Source organism: Argentina silus (genome assembly GCF_951799395.1).
Source record: "Argentina silus genome assembly, chromosome: 14".
NCBI lineage: Eukaryota > Metazoa > Chordata > Actinopteri > Argentiniformes > Argentinidae > Argentina > Argentina silus.
In genome coordinates this window covers 9,856,229-9,873,902 of record NC_139668.1, presented here as the reverse complement: position 1 = coordinate 9,873,902, position 17,674 = coordinate 9,856,229, and the positions used below count along the sequence as shown (strand labels likewise).

Below are 17,674 nucleotides of genomic sequence, written 5' to 3'. Positions count from 1 at the left end.
GTGAAGCTGTAACATCTTTGATTTAGAGTGTTGCAGGCAGGAAATGTCTCACTGTTTCCTTGGTTCCTCCTAATAAGCATGATTGATTCCATAGAGTTAGATCCGCTCTGATGCCTTAGCCCCATTGTTTGAGCCAACAGTTGATTCTCTGTCCAGGGGACAAATGGGACATTGGGACATTGAAAACGATTCACTCACTATTAGAATCTCCATCATTTTAATGTTCAATCAGTGTGCTGTACTTTTGTAATTTAGTATCAGTGCTCACTGCAGTTAACTGGCAGCTATTTAATATGAATGTATTATGGTGTTCATCATTAATGGGGGAAGTAGAAACAATCTCATAATCAAGGCCAAGATATGGAAACTGGATTGAGCAAGGAGGAGTGATACGGGGGAATGCTGTATCGTATGCTGTGAATGTGAGGACTGTTTCTAAATGAATGGATCATGCTGAAAATCCAGACTGAGGACTATGAAACATAGTTTAATAAAGATTGTCAACAGGCTTGGATACAATCCATCAATGTTACACAGCATAATTTGATGAGTTGTTAATATGAAGTGTGGCCTATTCTGGTGAATTAAGAAAGAACATTCATACTCACACACTCACAGATGTCTTCATAGGGCACTGTTACAGACAAGTGAAATATTTTTTTTTCTAAACTGAATTAATGACCCTTGGCGATGAAAGCCAGAAGGAAAACATTGTAACCCAAACCATTTGTCTTTCCTCACTTTCTTCCTCGCCCACAGAGTATTGACAGAAAGAGTAGATATTTCACACATTACAGACGTCAAGAAAATTCCTGCTCTTCTTGTTTTAAAGCACTCATTTCATATTAGTAGACAGAGACAAGCGGACACACATACTCTCTCTAGCACATAATCACACTCTGTCTCTGTCTCTCGCTCTCTCTCTTACACACTCTCTCTCTCTCTCTCTCTCTCTCTCTCTCTCTCTCTCTCTCTCCCTATCTTCTCTCTCTCTTTCTCTCTCTCTCTCTCGCACACACACACAAGCACACCCCTTTTGAGAGGTTGTACAACATAAAGTTCCATATAAGGGCATGCTGATGATGTAATGCTCCATAAGCAAGGAGCATGCAGTGAGCACATCTCTTATTGTTTGGTTTCTCTGCTGGAATGCCCACATCACAGACGCTGAGAGAGTTGAGAGTATAGCAAGAGAATAAGCTTCAATCAGTGAGGCGGGACAGACCTATGGGACAGGTAGGACGCAACTCACAAACAAAACGTTCCTATTGATTTGGGTCTGGCTAGGCACTATGGATACCAGTTGGTCTACAGTGCTCTGAAGCAAGTTCTGCAGTATATTGCTTTACTCTATTTTGACTTAGCTTGGGTATTGAGAGTTTCAATGGGTTTCTGTTAAGAGTAAGTTAGGTGAATTGTGTCTCAGTGATTTAGTTTTCTGTGTTTAGTATTACTAACATGAAGTTGTAAAATGCATTTTAACTCAACAGGTTCATGCGGCACATAAAGTAACTGTTACCGTTAGACATACGTTTTATTTATAAATAAAGTAATTTATAGTAATTTACAAATAACAGTGATTTACATTTTATATATTTATATATTTATCTATAACTTTGGCAGTGATGTTATGTACTGTACAGACTTAATCTCTAAAAAGCTGCCTGCGCCAAGTCTCCGCAAACAAAACTTAATTTCATACACATTAACATAATTGCCATTTCTAACATGGGAGGGAAATCATAGCCTCCACTTAAAATATTTTTGAGATGTTAAAGGTCTCTGTTATCCGTATCGTATGAAATACATGTAGTGGTTAGACAGGCCACTCCATGTATTGTACAGTAACATCTTTGACAATACATGTACACAATTCTCTAAAGGGAATAAATCCCATGATACATGTGAGAACCTTTTTTTTAATAACTTACAAACTGCCTCTTCTGAAAAACATTACAACTGACTTCTTGCACACTAAACTTCACTGTTTATTTCTCAACTAATGTATTTCATTGACCACTACATTTTGTAAAACCCAAATGAATGAATGAATGAATGAGTTATAACTGGCATGTTACGCATGACATTAACCTTGTCTGAATATTGGGTATTATAAGCTTTTGCATGTGCAACATACAGCAAATCCAGCTAAACCTCAAAAAGTATTACAAAGATTATACCTAAATATCAAAGTAAAATGAAAGCTTAAAAAATGATCTATCATGTTATGTATCCAACTGCGTACAGATTGCCCTCTACTGGACATAGCAGTTAGCTTGTTAGAATTGTCGAAACAGTCACTCTTTTATATATTCCATCAGTAAAACTCATCTCATTCAAACTGTATTTGTCAATCTAATCTAAAATGCATGCTCATAGGGGAATTCCTGACAATTATTTGCTGTCATGCTCATTGTGTTGTACATGACCATAAATATATTATATTCAAAAGCAGTAAATGAGGACAGGACATTGACATCTGTAACATGACACATCATACTGTTTCATTCGGCTTTAGCCCAGAAGCTGCTTAAGGACTCTGAGCCACTGTTTCCAGCTCTGAGACCACAGCTGCTTATAAATGTAAATGTGGGGAAAGCCCTCTCTGCACACTGTAATGGTGGTCTGCATGGTGACATCCTGTTGCTGCCTCACTCTTCCCCTCTGCATATTGATGAGCTCAGAGGTCACATGGGTGAGCGGTTGGTTTTGAGGTTAATTGCCATCTGCACCCCACACCCTACTTTACTGCTAACTATGCCGCATGTACTACTGTGTTTTCCATTACATATTAACTCTTTATGACAGCGCACCGTTTAAGTGCAAGTGACCCTATTAGGAAAATTTATGGTGATAGTGAAAAAAGTTTAAAGTGTGGGCCATACCATACCTTGAAAATAGTTTTATCATGTATGGGCTATACCATACCTGTTAATCAACGGTAATCATGGAATTTAATTAGATGTTTAACCGACAAAACTGCTACTCTATCAAGAGTATACAGTACATATTGTAACCAGCCAAGTTTGAAGAATGAGGGCAATGCCTTAAAAGGATAAATGAGTTGAAATGAAACATCAGTCATCGGCAATTGTACTGAATTTCCTGAACTGAAGTGGTATCCTTAATGCCCCTCTTATTCCCTTTTCAACAAGGGGAAGTTGACCCTACTGGCAGCTGAACTTCTGTCCTCCCAAGTTTTGTTATTCTTTTGTAGTCCCTCTTGTCCAACAGAATTCAGAGTCCATGGGAAATATAGTTCAATTAGTGTCCCTTGGGAAGGATAATGTTCTCCTTAGTTAGAAGTTAGTATGTGAGGGAATACATGTCATTTCCTCTCTTGAGACTAGCCGTGACCAATCTAAAGTGCCCACATTTGTGAAACATCAGTTGTCGTTGTTTTTTTCTGGAATGAACTGTATTATTAACCAATGCAAAATGGGGAAGAAAGACAGACTTGTGGTGTTAGGTCTGAAGTCCAGTCCCAGCTCAGTGCACATTCTATTCTTGCTCGATTAGATCACTGAGAAAACACTGGTGTCTGAGATAACAGGTAGAGTAAACAATGATTGAAACGAGTCAGTCTTTAATCCTAGGGCATGTTTCAATGACTGCCACTCTTTGCACTGTTCTAGCTCCTTAATATAGCAATAATATTCTCTGTCAATGTAAAAAAAATCCACAGTAGGAGATTGGACTGAGATTGAATGAAATGTGATCACTACATCTGCAATATTACTTCAACCTTAATATGTCATCATATGTTTTTTCAAGAACCTAATAATAACATCATAATTGCTTTAGTTGATATTGATAATTCCACAACATTTACCAAACATCTCCCCACGTACAGTATCTGCTCCCCCATATCAACTTCATAGCTAATCAGCTTTAATCAACTGTCTCTGTGGAACATGTGGAACATGTGGAACACATTGGATCATACATGTTTGCCCTCCTCCTTCCACCTTCCCCCTTCAGCAGCCTAACACTGGGAGGTGACACACAGTAGGGTGAAGGGGGACCCGCCCAAACCATGCTGACATCATGTTCCTCTAACTGGAGGCAATGTGGAATGAGTGATCCCTGGGAGAGAGCAGCTTTGTTTATGCAGCCAGACTGTAATTGCCAGTGGAAGCAGGGGGAATTCCTTTAAATATAAAAATGAGGGTGGGAAGGTGGTGCTGGTGCTTGTGGCAGGGGGGTAGAGGAACCCCTTAATTAAGGGATTGTTCCATGGCAGTGCGACATCTGTGGAGCACACTGGCAGCTGCACATACAGCAGTCATAACATCCCCTCTGACGCTAGCGGCACTTGGCCTGGTGAAATACATGTCAGCCATTGTGACCCCAGCTCCCCTCATGACTCTACCAATGTATACATATACTGTGCATGCATGCAACCAGACTAAGGTTTAGAACTAGTGTTGGCAGGGTGTTCATGTGGTAGTGTCTGATCAACACACGCAAATCTGAATGGAATGGAAAATGTATATGTAGTAGAACAAAACTGGGATAATTGTGTCTCTTTTCCTTGTTTTACTTAATGGCATTGCCTGTCTCCCTATTAGTGAAGAATGGGCAAGTCTAAAGTCTGAATGTGACTGGTGGGAGTATTCATGTCAGATAGGGGTCAGAGTAAATATCCTGCATTCCAGCACAGTCTAGCCACAGTGAGAGATCAGAGTGCTTTTGGACAGAACATCTTCACTAACTGTACAATTCCTATTTTTTCCTAATGGCAGTGGATAAGGTATAGTGTTGTAAGTCCAAAATAAGGTAGTAATCATATTGAGTCTAATTGGATGCATGTTTTATTGAATTGACGATGAAGAGCTTTGTGCCCACAATTCTGTGTTTAATACAGAAAATAGGGAGTTCCAGCCCACATGGGATTTAATTGGCATCAAGGGACCTAAATGGCATAGTGCAAGTGTATTTCGGGCTACTGACCAGTTTTAAAGTTTCCATGACATAACATTTCAGACCCTTCCAAATCTATTCAGAATGGTCAGAGAAATATGGCTTTCATAAGTGTTTATTATGTGTCTGCATTCACACTATTGGGTCCAGGTGGCCCTCTCGGATATTCGACACATCACAACGTATAAACCCAAATTGTTATATAACATTGTTATTATTATGCTATGTTGTTATCTATGTCATCCATCCTATCAATATATTTATCCATCCATGCCTAATACAGTATGTGTACTGTATCTGACATGAAATAAAACATAGCACTTGTTGATAGAAAGTACACATTTTTTCTTACATGCCTTTCTTACATTGTGTTTTTCTTACAGACTGAAGATACTGATTGACCAGGAAAAGGCCTACCAGGAAAGAAAAGAGGAGGAGAACAACACAAAGGTCACCAGCCTGAAGGAGGAGCTGACCAAGCTGAAGTCATTTGCGTTGATGGTCGTTGACGAGCAGCAGCGTCTCACAGAGCAACTGACCCAACAGACTGCCAAGGTCCAGGAGCTGACTGCTACTGCAACCCATGCCCAGGAGGAGCTGAGCACTGCCAATGTGAGGGTGCAAGAGGAGGAGCACAAAGTATTTCGCTTGGAGACAGAGCTACGCGACCAAGCCAGCCGCTTCCATCAGGAGCAGGAGACCATGACCGCCAAACTGACCAGCGAGGATGCCCAAAACAGGCAGCTCCGGCAAAAACTGTCCACTCTTAGCCGGCAGCTGGACGAGCTAGAGGAGACCAATAAGACCCTCCGCAGGGCTGAGGATGAGCTCCAGGAGATGAGGGACAAAATCAGCCGTGGGGAGTGTGGTAACTCTAGCCTCATGTCCGAGGTGGAAGAGCTACGGAAAAGGGTTCTGGAGATGGAGGGAAAGGATGAGGAGCTGATCAGGATGGAGGACCAGTGCAGGGACCTCAACAAGAAGCTGGAGAAGGAGGCCAGCCAGAGTCGCAGCTTGAAGGCTGAGGTGGACAAGCTGAACCACAGGATAATGGATCTGGAGAAACTAGAGGATGCTTTTGGCAAGAGCAAACAGGAGTGCAACTCTCTGAAATACAATCTGGAGAAAGAGAGGACTGTATCAAAACTTTTGTCCAATGAGATAGATGCCCTGAAGGTGAGGGTCAAAGAACTGGAGTCCATTGAGGGTCAGATGGAGAAAACTGAGCTCACACTGAAAGAGGACCTCACCAAGCTGAAGACGCTGACCGTCATGCTGGTAGACGAGAGGAAGACCATGGCTGAGAAGCTAAAACATATGGAGGATAAGGTCCAAAATAGCACTGGTAAACTGCAAGCCGAGCAAGACAAAGTTACAACAGTAACGGAGAAGCTTATTGAAGAGAGCAAGAAAACTCTGAGGTCAAATGCTGAACTGGAGGAGAAAATGTGCAGTGCCATCGAGGACCAGGACGAACTCAAGGCCAAGCTCAAAGCGGAGGAGGAGAAGAGCAACGACCTGCAGTCCAAAGTCAGTATGATGAAAAAGAGGTTGCAGTCACTGGAGGCAGTGGAAAGGGAGTTCCTGAGGAGCAAAGCCAAAGAGGAACACATCAAGGCACCCACTGCCAACCGCTTCCAACAAGAGGACAACAAAGTCAAAGATTTGACCCAGGAAGTTGAGCGACTAAGGCGAAAACTGAAAGATATGAAGGTCGTAGAGGATGACTTATTGAAGACTGAGGATGACTTTGAGTCCCTTGAAAAGAGATACTCCAATGAACAAGAACGAGCAAATGCCTTGATGGAGGAGTTGGAGATATCCAGGAATGAACTGTCCAAATATCAACTGGCAGAGAAGATGGAGTCCAACCAGGAGCATATACTGTACAGACGTCTGAAAGAGGAAGAGGCAAAGTCCAGCCATCTTACCAGAGAGGTGGCAGCTCTGAAAGAGAAGATCCATGAGTACATGGGAACAGAAGAAAACATCTGTCGCATGAAAAATGACCACTCCACCCTGCAGAGGAAACTGACTCAGCAGGAAGTCAGGAATAAGGAACTGGCCAGAGAAATGGAGACCCTCACTAGAGAACTAGAGAGATACCGTCGCTTCAGCAAAAGTCTTCGTCCAGGCATGAATGGGAGACGTTTTTCAGACCTGCAAGTCTCTACCAAGGAGGTACAGACTGATCCAGCCGACCAACTTCCACCCAACTACAAGAGCATAGCCCCATTGGAACGTGCTGTGGTGAATGGAAAACTTTATGAGGAGAGTGATCCTGAGGATGATCCAAATTACAACAATGATATGCCCCTCACTAAATGTAACCCATCCCTCATCAACAATGTCAACAACCTCAACAATAACATGAGGAGAGCCAGAGCCCCCTTCCTCAAAAGCAAAGAGAGCCACCATGCAGTCAATAGTAAAGTGCAACCCAGGCAGAATGGGAACCATGTTCAGCAAGGAGATGTGGTTCTGACGCACAGTCCTGGCCAACCATTGCACATCAAAGTGACCCCAGACCACGGTCATAACACGGCCATGCTAGAAATCACCAGCCCTACTACAGAAAACACCCAATCATACACCAGTACTGCAGTCATCCCCACAAGTGGAGGTCCGCCCAAGCAAAGAATCACCATCATCCAGAATGCATCCATTTCCCCGCCAACAAAAGTTAAAGGTTCCCCCTCGTCCGAAGGCCCTTGCACACCTGATAGAGCAATGTCTCCTTTCACCATGGCCACCTACTCCAGAGCAATGACCCCGGACTCCTCTGGATCTGTCACTCCAGATAGAGCCATGTCACCCATCCAGATCGTGTCTGTCACCACCGGCACCCCTGACCGGTCCTTGTCCACAGAGCCAGTCGAGGTTGTGGGAGGGCACGCTGTTTTCCGAGTGACGCCAGAGAGGCAGAGTAGCTGGCAGGTTCAGAGGTCCAACAGCTCAGGCCCAAATGTCATCACCACGGAGGATAACAAAATCCATATTCACTTAGGGAGTCCCTTCATTCAGAGCATGAACAGCCCATCCCAGCCAGTGAGTCCATGCTATACACCTGGGCAGGAGCCAAGAACTCCAGTATTGGCTAATGGTACCCCTGCCAAAGGCAACAGCAAAATCACAAGTAGCATCACTATAAAGCCCACTTCCACCCCAATCCAAAGGCCTTCACAATTTACAGTAAGTAATTCCTATGATTGACTGATTCCTTAAAATAACTCATCCCAGTAGTGAACCCTGCCCACTACCCACTGCAACCCCAACCTCTTAAGACCCTTTATTAGTCAGAACATGATCCCCTCTAGGTCCATGATACTTGATCTGTATGAAGAGAGAGGCTTACCAAAGCATTTGTCTCTTTTTTTGGTTTGTTTGTTTGTTTCTGTTTAGAAAGATGTTTGTGTGCATGAATTATCATTCAAAATCACAAAAAAATAACAATTTGAAAGCATCTGTAAGGATCTTTTACTCTACACCAGGTTAACTCTTGTGTGCACTGACTGTATGTGCATGGTGGATTACCATGTACTAAGACTATTCACTGATGTACCGTTTCAATTCTGTTTATATTTCATATTACACATCTTGCATTTTGTTAAAATTGATTTCTTTTCTAAATATTAAAGTGTGCAGAAGTATGTTTTAGTTTGTCATCCATGCTTGCATATTTCATTTACTCATTCAAAATGGTACAATGCCAAGCATGCTGAATGATGGGGAAAACAATCTGGAAAATAACTCTACATTCTGATTCGTTTTATTTGCATGTTCTCTAATGATTAAAGTTCTGATTACAGTCAGATAAAGTCAAATCACAGAAAATGAATAGGAAATTGTTGGAGCCTCTTCATTGATTTTATGTTTCCTTACAAGCAGGGCTCTCAGAAGAACTCCTGTGTTCACATTCAGAGTTTATAAGAAATAGGGGGGGAGTCAGGGGATTCTGACATGTGTTTGCTTGGCTGAGTTAAATTCATAGGCTGATGTCATAGTTTCTCCCTCTATTCCAAACACAGAAACCCAGTTACCAAGAGTAAAGACTAGCATGAGTGAATTGTAAGTTCTCTTCAATGATACAATGGAAAGCCAGCTTGGACCAGAGGTCTTTTAACTATTGAGTGGTCTTCTGTGAATGCATGTTTCTTTTCTACAACTCTTTCTGCATTGATTACTGATCAGGATTTGACACAATCGGACAAAAATATTGTTCATGAGGTGACATTAAAATTGATATAAATAAGAATTAATGTTTATTAAAAAGGCAGTAGAGTTCATGAAGTAGCTGGAAGGTCTAAAATCGATATACATTATACATTCAAGTGATTAATGTCATTTAGAGTAATTACTACTCTTTGAAAGATGTTTCCTCGTTCATCAAATGTTTTGCTTACAGCATATCCAACAGATAGTTATGTGATTTGTTTACATGTACATGTACATATAATTCTCTTGTAGGGCACCAACTATGCAAATACAATCATACTATTAAGAGGCTTCCTAATGTAATATGATATACATTGTGAATACACAATGTTTTTTTTTCCTCCATTGTATATTTACAGAAGGATATTGGTCATTTACAATATTACATTACAAAAATCACAAACAAACAAACACACACACACACACACACACACACACACACACACACACACACACACACACACACGCGCACACACACACACACACACACACACACACACACACACACACAGGCACACAGGCATGCATGCACGCTAGCACACACACTCAATGCTCTCCGATTTAGTATCACTATTCACTGTAAAGGGTTGTCTATATCAAGCATTAAATTGATTCAGGCAGGGAGCTTTGCCATTTGGAAACTAGATCCAAATCACTCAGTCCCTTAGAATAAATTGCAGGCTAAACAAGATTCTATTCATTCTATTCATTAAACGGATTAGAGCAGCTGTAATGGAAACAACCCTCTGTCTATGAAGTGTCCTTAAATAACCTGCATGATTTATCATGTATCTTATCATACTTATTTAAGTGAGTCATTCTCTGAATCAGAGTGATCAAATGATCTGACATCAAAGTACTTCATTTTTGTATCTCAATCAATGTATGTATTCAATCTGCCACTCTCACAAAACACATTTTTTCACTGGGTTGTGTTACAATACAATAAGTACAGTTACCAATCAAAGACAAGCCTGTGTTAAGTGTGCATAGGATGTGTAGTCTATAACAACCACAATAGAAAACACACACATTGACCGACAGGCTAACTAAGAGGAGGGAAACAAAACAATACGGGCCAGGACAGACTTCAAACAAACATTTCCTATTGTGAACGAAAGAGGATCCCCACAAATGTGCAGCGAAAGAGTGTCTCCCACTGCAATCCAAGCCCCAAAACAATCCTGTGTTTGGTAGCTATGGAGACAGCCGTGCCAGTATTGCAAAACACACTGCAGACTCGGACTCCTCGGACTACGACACCAAAGGGAGGAGACATTTAATTAAGACATTCAATGTAAAATCAACATGGCTGCTTGAGATGACCCATACAGATTTTCTGGTCCATTACCTCTGCAGAAAGCTCCGCTCGAGACACGTTTCAAATGTGTGATTTTAAAGGCCATTTTTTGTGAACGCCAGATGAAGGGGGTTCAGAGGGTTATATTTACCTCAGGGTGCTTACTTTACAAACAGGCTAGCTACGTCACACTTTGGAGCTCTATAGCTGTATGAAATGTCATACGTCACGGCACATGGGAAATCATTTTAGGAGGAGCTAAGAACATATAATGTATCGCCCAAAATACACATACTTTGATCTAAATGGCAATTACTGGACTTGAATCATTGTGCAATAACATTGTTCAGCCCCAGGATGTCACTTATCAGCTAAAAAACATCAACATGACTAATGTGGGCCTTCAAGGACATTCATTGCACATTTTAAAATACATTTTTAAAACCATAAAACAATCACAGTGGTCTTTAACAGTTACCACTCAACTTGGACTGGGTTAAATTGCTTGCTTTTAGCATTGTGTAGGACTGGAGTCAGGTCTTGGAGAGAGCTTATGGGTGATGCAAGAGCCAGCAATATTCACTAAAGAACATTCTTTTGTGAACGTTCGCTAAAGATCTAAAGAACTGCTTTTAACACCAACATTCTGGTGGGGCAAACAAAACACATCACCTGTCATATAATGCAGTAAATACCGTTCTACACACTATTCTGTATATTCCCATACCCACAATAATGCACAAATTACAACATTTTATAATATATCACCAGTTCAGAAGTTTGTGTACCTGGACCATTATAGGTCCTGTCCACCAATCATGCATTTTCTGTTATTGTACATTATTGGGGTTCTAGACACGCACTTATCCATTTTCCCTGAATTTCAATGGAGTGTCAGTATGCATTGTTAAGTGAAGTGGATTATGGATAGTCACATTATAACAGTTTGAGCCCCCTTTTAATATCATAAAATGGCCCTGGTGTTGAATAAATAACTTGTATCTTAGCTTTTAGTCAAGTTGGCGAACAACCTTTACCATTAAATGACCCAAATTGATTTGCCATCAGTAAGATGTGATATGCCTACTATTATAAAGCATGGATGAATGTCTCAATTCACACAACAACGCCAACTGCTGGTGGGGCTGGCCCTGAAAGACAGAATACTGCTGCTAAAGAGCTACAGTCTCATACCCTACATTTCAGCAGATCTGGGAGAGTGCCTCACACACTTGCATCATTTCCCTCTTTCACTTTTCTTCACATTAAGCACTCTCTCCATCCCTCTCAGCGTTACATAAACCCAGAGGAGATCTGCAGATGGAGCAGACAGGGTTTAAACTGAGCACAGACGGTTGACAAATGTCAAGAGCTCCTACGGTGACGTCACACTCTGGCAAGGCTGAGATGAAGCATTAGATGTACAGTTTGAGCTGATTGTGCAGTAAAGTAAACAGCACCCCACCCATGGGAGACATTTCCTGTGACTCTTTCGCAGATCACATCAAAACACGATCCAACACCTGTCTTCAGACATTCTCCCCGGTCTCTCTTATACTCAGGGAGCAAACGACAACTTGAAAATAGCTTTATAGAGAGAGTGAACTGGAGGGAGAACTACAATGTGAAGGAAGAGTGCAAGGTTAATGGATACTTTACTTCCACTCAACGTGTGATGTCCCCTGGTTGCCCCTGCCCATTGCAAGTTACACTAAATGGCCCTTTATTCAACAGAGTCCCTTGGATAAGACCAACATTTCATGCACTTGATTTTCATGTATTCTTCCTCGTCTCGTGTCCTTGTGGCCAACATCAAACTAAGAATCAAAATTACAAGCCTGTTGGACATTATTTTCAAAATCACTTTTTGTGTATTCCATAGCTGAATAAAATGTGTTAAAAGTGTTAAAAGCTCAAAGATGTCCTGTATGACAAAACACATTATTTGGCACCATCTTCTGGTCAGTTTCATAAACATTGTAATGAGTGTCTAGATGTTTGGGGTGTGTTGGTTTAGGATATGTAAGTTCACTAATTTGTGGTGGCTCATTTGCCAAATGCATTTTAAATTGTGCAAAAAAGTAATTGAAAAACAAGTGTATTGTGCATTCAGATTGATATTTTCATTTTGCACTTCCTCAACTGGGGTTGTTTTCATCACAAGAAACTAATGTCATCTTGTGAACCTGAATATCTGGCTGGATTGCAACTGCAACAACAGAAACAGTGGATATCTCCCTATCTTGATCCCTGAAATTTAAGGCTATAAAGATTATCTATGCGTCGACAGAATACAAATATTTGTTATTTCTCTAACGATCCCTACTTCTCTCCCTCCCTCTCTATTCCTAGATACCTCTAGAAGCATTCCGACGCCCTGGCCCAACAAGGATCCCAAAACCTAAAGCTTACAGCACACCAAAAGGGACAAACAGCACAGTTCATCCAGAGCAGAGCAAAGGGCAGTCACAGACTTCTCTATCCGCTGGGAGAGACCAGCGAACTACAAATGCAGCCAACAACCTCAATATGGTCAACCGCCCCACCAAATTCTGAAATCCCAGATTTGGATGCATTGCATCTTTGAAGATGGCATCCATCCACCAAACTATTTCACAATCCTGATCTATTCCTGGTTCTATAAAGACAACACTTGCAAGTTATTTAATTTTCATGTGTACAGACAGTGTGTTGATTATTAAAAACACCAATACATTATGTTTAATGTGTTTCTCAAAGCAGATTAAGCAATACTCACTGACATGCGCATACACAATGACAAAACATACTGTGGTAGGCTACTGTATTATCATTAAATAGATAGTGTATGTATATTCCCCCCTTGACACATGTATTGTGTTTTGAATAGCTTATCTGATGTACATCCCCCTGTACTAGAATTGTCAAATGCTATGAATGGCAAAACATTAATTTCATTAACAGTGGCAACAATGTACATAAACATGTATTACTGGTATGTTAAATGCACCCTCATCAGTGATGATCTATAACATGTAACTATTGTATTTGGATATCAATAAAGTTTTTTTTATACCTTGCCAAAGACCTTTTTTATAAGTTGACCAAGGCCTCTTTCAAATGACTATTCCAAATAGTATTGATAATCTCTGAGTTGACCCTGTATTTATGTAGGCTAGAGACAAAACAAGAAAAGGAGAACCCAACCATTTTCTGTGACTTAACATATTACAAAAGGATATTTGAATTTATTTATTCTCGCAACTATGGTATATCTATTATTATTTACAAAGAGATATCCAGAAATTAAATTGGGCTTTGTTCATAGAGCTGATATTGAAATAATCGTAAATTCAGGCGCCTCTTTCTACATTGACCAATCTGGTTGATGGATATGCCAAACCACGCCCGCGCGGTAACTTTCTTGTACTTTATTTGTGTTCTGCCACAGGGTCAGGCGGGTGTAGAACGTGGTGGTAAGCTCCCAATGTACAGTTTAGAATTTAAATTAATTTCAGTGTGTCCAAGAGCTCTACGTCTTATAGCACGAAGTAAACTATTTTCTTTATAGGTTGAATTTACAGCTGCGTGCAAACTTGTTTAGATTGCACACTTGTAGCCAACAAAAGCTTGCTACTACTAAATTAGCTATCTACAGCAGCTATCAAGTATAGCCAGGTTAGCTTGGGGACTAGTCATTTGTTTTGCTTAGTACTATAAGTATCATAACATGGACACAGTTTGTCACCAAAGGCGTGCCTTGATGGAAATTCCTGCCCCACAGCCGAAAACTGCAGGTAGGTCTGAAAAGTACCAGCTAGTAGCTGTTTGCTAGTTAGCTAAGAAGCCCGTCTGCTTTGCAGCAACAGTAGCCACGCGCCAACTTTACAGCTGTCAATGAATGCGCGCGCCAGCTAGCCAGGATGAAGCTGTCAGTGTTCGGGTTACAGGCTTGGGCTTTTACTGTTATAGCAGCAGCCACACACTTCCATCGCTTTATAGTTATGACTGACGTTTATTGTCGTTGTTTTGTAAAATATAACCTTTTGGCGTTTTCCGGCCATTGTTTATTTTGGCGTTTGGCAACGTTGTAAAACATTAGCGGGCTATTTAATTTGCATAATTGGCGGGGATGATTGTCAGCTGTCAGGTTAAACATGAAAAGTATTGTTATTAACCAGCTATCATCAACTGGCCTAAAAGGCTATATTTTGTCGAAAATGAAACATTAGTTAATTGTTGACTGGGTGAGTGGTCTGCTTGTAATTGTCACTATAATATTCAGTTCCCCATTAAAGAGTTATCACATTTTGCAGTTGCTCTGTTGGCTCCCTTGTCTAATGCAATGCCTTTAGCTCAGAGGGCTGACCGGATAATGCGCAGATGACCAGGGTCCTGGGATAGACATGGATGAAGTTAGCCGGACAGCATCCTGCTCTATGCAGTCTTATGGACCGATAGTGAGAGACTTGTATCGAAATAAAAATGACCCCGCCAAGACAGTTTTGTAACAAAATCTTTCTTTCATTGACTTTGATGGTTCGTCGGGTGGTTGTCTCCTTTGACTGTCATCAAGCTTGCCCAATTTCACTTGCAAAATAACTGAATAGACGATAAAGGGTGTTATCAGAGCTGACTAAATCCCGAGTTGGAGAATTTATCGTTTAATCGTTTATGTTGACTAATTGTAATTTTCAATTATTTATTTCAGCCCGTATGAGAAGGTCCTACCTGGAGATTCTAAGTTCTCGGATGGGTCCATTGTCTGCTACCGTTAGAGGCAGACACCTTTCCACAAATTCAAAACGTAGCCAATCATGTAAGTAGGCAAATAAGTGTTATACTCAGCTGCCCCTGTTGTGCTTGGAAGGTGATGTACTGTGACTAATGCTAATGGAGTCTTGTTTATTTTACAGTAGACTCAGCTATGCACAGACCATGGAATAGTAGGAATGAGGACCAATGTGACAAAATGGCGGATAACCAGACCCCCCTTTCCAACCAGCAGCTTGTGCAGCTCATAAGATCCCTCATCTTAGTAGAGCAGGTAGGTCTATCAACCAGAGTTCATACATTCATCAGTCTTGTGCACCAGCATCAATACATCATATTTCATCCACTTCTTTGTATCTCTCCATCTTCAGAGGCAAGAGCCCAGAGCCCTTGTTTCAGACCTGAAGCTCCTTCAGGAGGACTTATACTTGAAGAAAACCAATGTGTACAGATCAATACCATACTCACGCCTGGGGTCCAACAGAGACGCACATTGTTACAGAAAAGCATACCCATACTTGGTGGCCTTTAAAGTAAGTGCCAATACTGTTTAAGTTCAGGCTGTTTTTTAATTAATGATTTGTGCACATCATTGCCCTTGTGTTAATGGGACATAAATGCATGCATTGGTTGTCTATTAAATCTTTTTGACTGTGTATCAAATAGCGCTTGAGTGAATCGCACTTATGATTTTCTGGAATATGATAGCTTCTATTGTACTGTGTGTACACTCTGCCAACAGCGATTTGTCAAAATGTACCTCTTAAATCACCTAGTGGGACAACAACATTAAACATTGTAATGTTGTAGTGTATTCCTGGCACAATATGATTGATCGAGCTTGAACATTTGTCTCTTCACTAAATGTCAATCTTGATAAACTGAATGTCAGCGTGATGGTACGTATATGAATGAGCATCACCTGAATTGTGTTTATCCTGTAATTCTTTTAGGTTTCATGTGAAGAGTGGGGGCAAGTCCTACTGCAAAATGAAGAGTGGGAGTCTGTACTTGAGCACACTCTAGTGGCATGGAGGTACACCAGCGAGCTGCCACAGTGGGAAACAAGCAGCCACAATGCAATGAGGCAGAAGTGTTTCAGTGCACTGGCACTACATTGCATCACTGCTCTGCAACACTACAGCCCAGAGCCCAGCAAAGGCAGAGAGCTCCTCAGGAGGTAAGGACATGTGATGACATTTTTTGGGGTGTATTTTGATTGAATTGATAAGTTAAGGTCATATGGTTGTAATACATTTATTAACCTTATGCAATGTTTTGTGAGGAATGAGGTAAGTGCCTTTTACTGTTTGTGAAAAGATCCATTGATACCTAGACTGCACTATTCCAACTTATCTTTTGTTTTTGCTTTTCAGGCTTAAGATGGCACAGCAGCACAGTCAGTTGATCTTGCCCTGTGTTCAGGAGTTGGAGAGGATTCTAGGAGATGCTGAGGATTCTTCTATGAACACGTGCTGAAATACCCGACACAATCATCAGCTGAAAACAATCATTACTGCATCGAAATGTTTTATAGGATTGCTCCATTGAACATGAGCACCATTGAGAAGATGTGGTGTCCTTCATGGAACTATTGTTTCTATGAATATACAGTACTCCGAAGTCAGTAAGAGAAAAAGCTTTGAATTTAGTAAACTCAGCAGCCTTTTTGGATTGTATAATGTGTTTTGTATCAAATGTGTCATTTTTTACAATGACCATTGTAATGATAATTGCTGTCAGCATAGGGAAATGTGTTTTTGTTTTTTGCAGATGTTCAGAAAATTCCATGAAACTTGAAATTGCTGCCTTTATTTTCAACTTGGCTGAATGCTAACTGTTTTGTAAATTGTATCTGAATGTTGTACTCGTCTGTTTGCACAGTTCATTTTTTTATCCTGGAAACTTGAAATTTTCATTAAATAAATAATTTAAATAAATGTACTTGGATATACTACATACTCTGCTGTGAGTTTTTCATTGTCTCGTTCCCAGACACGAGGCTAGCCATTCAACTCTAAGGTCAGGGCATGGGACTTCAAAAGCGCCTCTGACACTTATATTAGATGTGATAGTTTATGTAAAAAGTACAGGCGACAGCATATTCACTTGTTAACTAAGAACGACCACTTACAGTATGGGAGGCTTCAAATTCAGAGTTCCTATGACTTCGCCATGTCTTCCAGAAGTGAAAAACATCTCATCACAGAACATAAATAAGGGCCTTTCATTGGATGCTTGAGCTTCCTGTTCCGACAGACACCACTGTGTGGAGCCCATGTTACATGATCATTCTGATGCTGAACCTTTCAGTAAACCCAGCTCTCTGTCTTACTGGCAGTCAGAAGTACCTGAAGGTTACAGCTGCCACCAACTGAACAGTGAGTTATTGCTTGAAGCAGTGCATCTTTTGCCGGATGAGGGTGGAATTCAAGGCGTAAATCTAGTTAGCTAGCACATTTTTAGAGCCCCGAACTGGTGAGA

The 17,674-nt window shown here is 40.9% G+C and overlaps 2 protein-coding genes across 4 annotated transcripts in view; both read left to right on the top strand.

Annotated features, from left to right (window-relative positions):
* LOC310814981 (filamin A-interacting protein 1-like) overlaps nucleotides 1-13,420 on the top strand; it is a gene marked incomplete at its 5' end in the record, with an annotated part of 31,970 nt that extends 18,550 nt beyond the window's left edge. The window contains 2 exons of one of the 3 annotated variants that reach the window (XM_083684570.1): nucleotides 5,307-8,115; nucleotides 12,791-13,420. In XM_083684570.1, coding sequence (XP_083540696.1) covers nucleotides 5,307-8,115; nucleotides 12,791-12,994 — 3,013 coding nt within the window. In that variant the 3' untranslated portion in view covers nucleotides 12,995-13,420. Of the gene's footprint in view, nucleotides 1-1,177; nucleotides 1,237-5,306; nucleotides 8,518-12,790 lie in introns of those variants that run through there. The other 2 variants (XM_083684569.1, XM_083684568.1) reach the window with 2 other exon arrangements.
* Nucleotides 13,421-13,886: 466 nt separating this feature from the next.
* LOC310814982 (uncharacterized protein) lies at nucleotides 13,887-17,086 on the top strand. The gene is made up of 6 exons (XM_083684571.1): nucleotides 13,887-14,214; nucleotides 15,129-15,236; nucleotides 15,334-15,464; nucleotides 15,562-15,723; nucleotides 16,144-16,370; nucleotides 16,567-17,086. Exons 1-6 carry the CDS (start codon nucleotides 14,148-14,150, stop codon nucleotides 16,667-16,669), a joined length of 798 nt encoding a protein of 265 aa, XP_083540697.1. The 5' UTR covers nucleotides 13,887-14,147; the 3' UTR covers nucleotides 16,670-17,086.
* The last annotated feature ends 588 nt before the right edge of the window (nucleotides 17,087-17,674 follow it).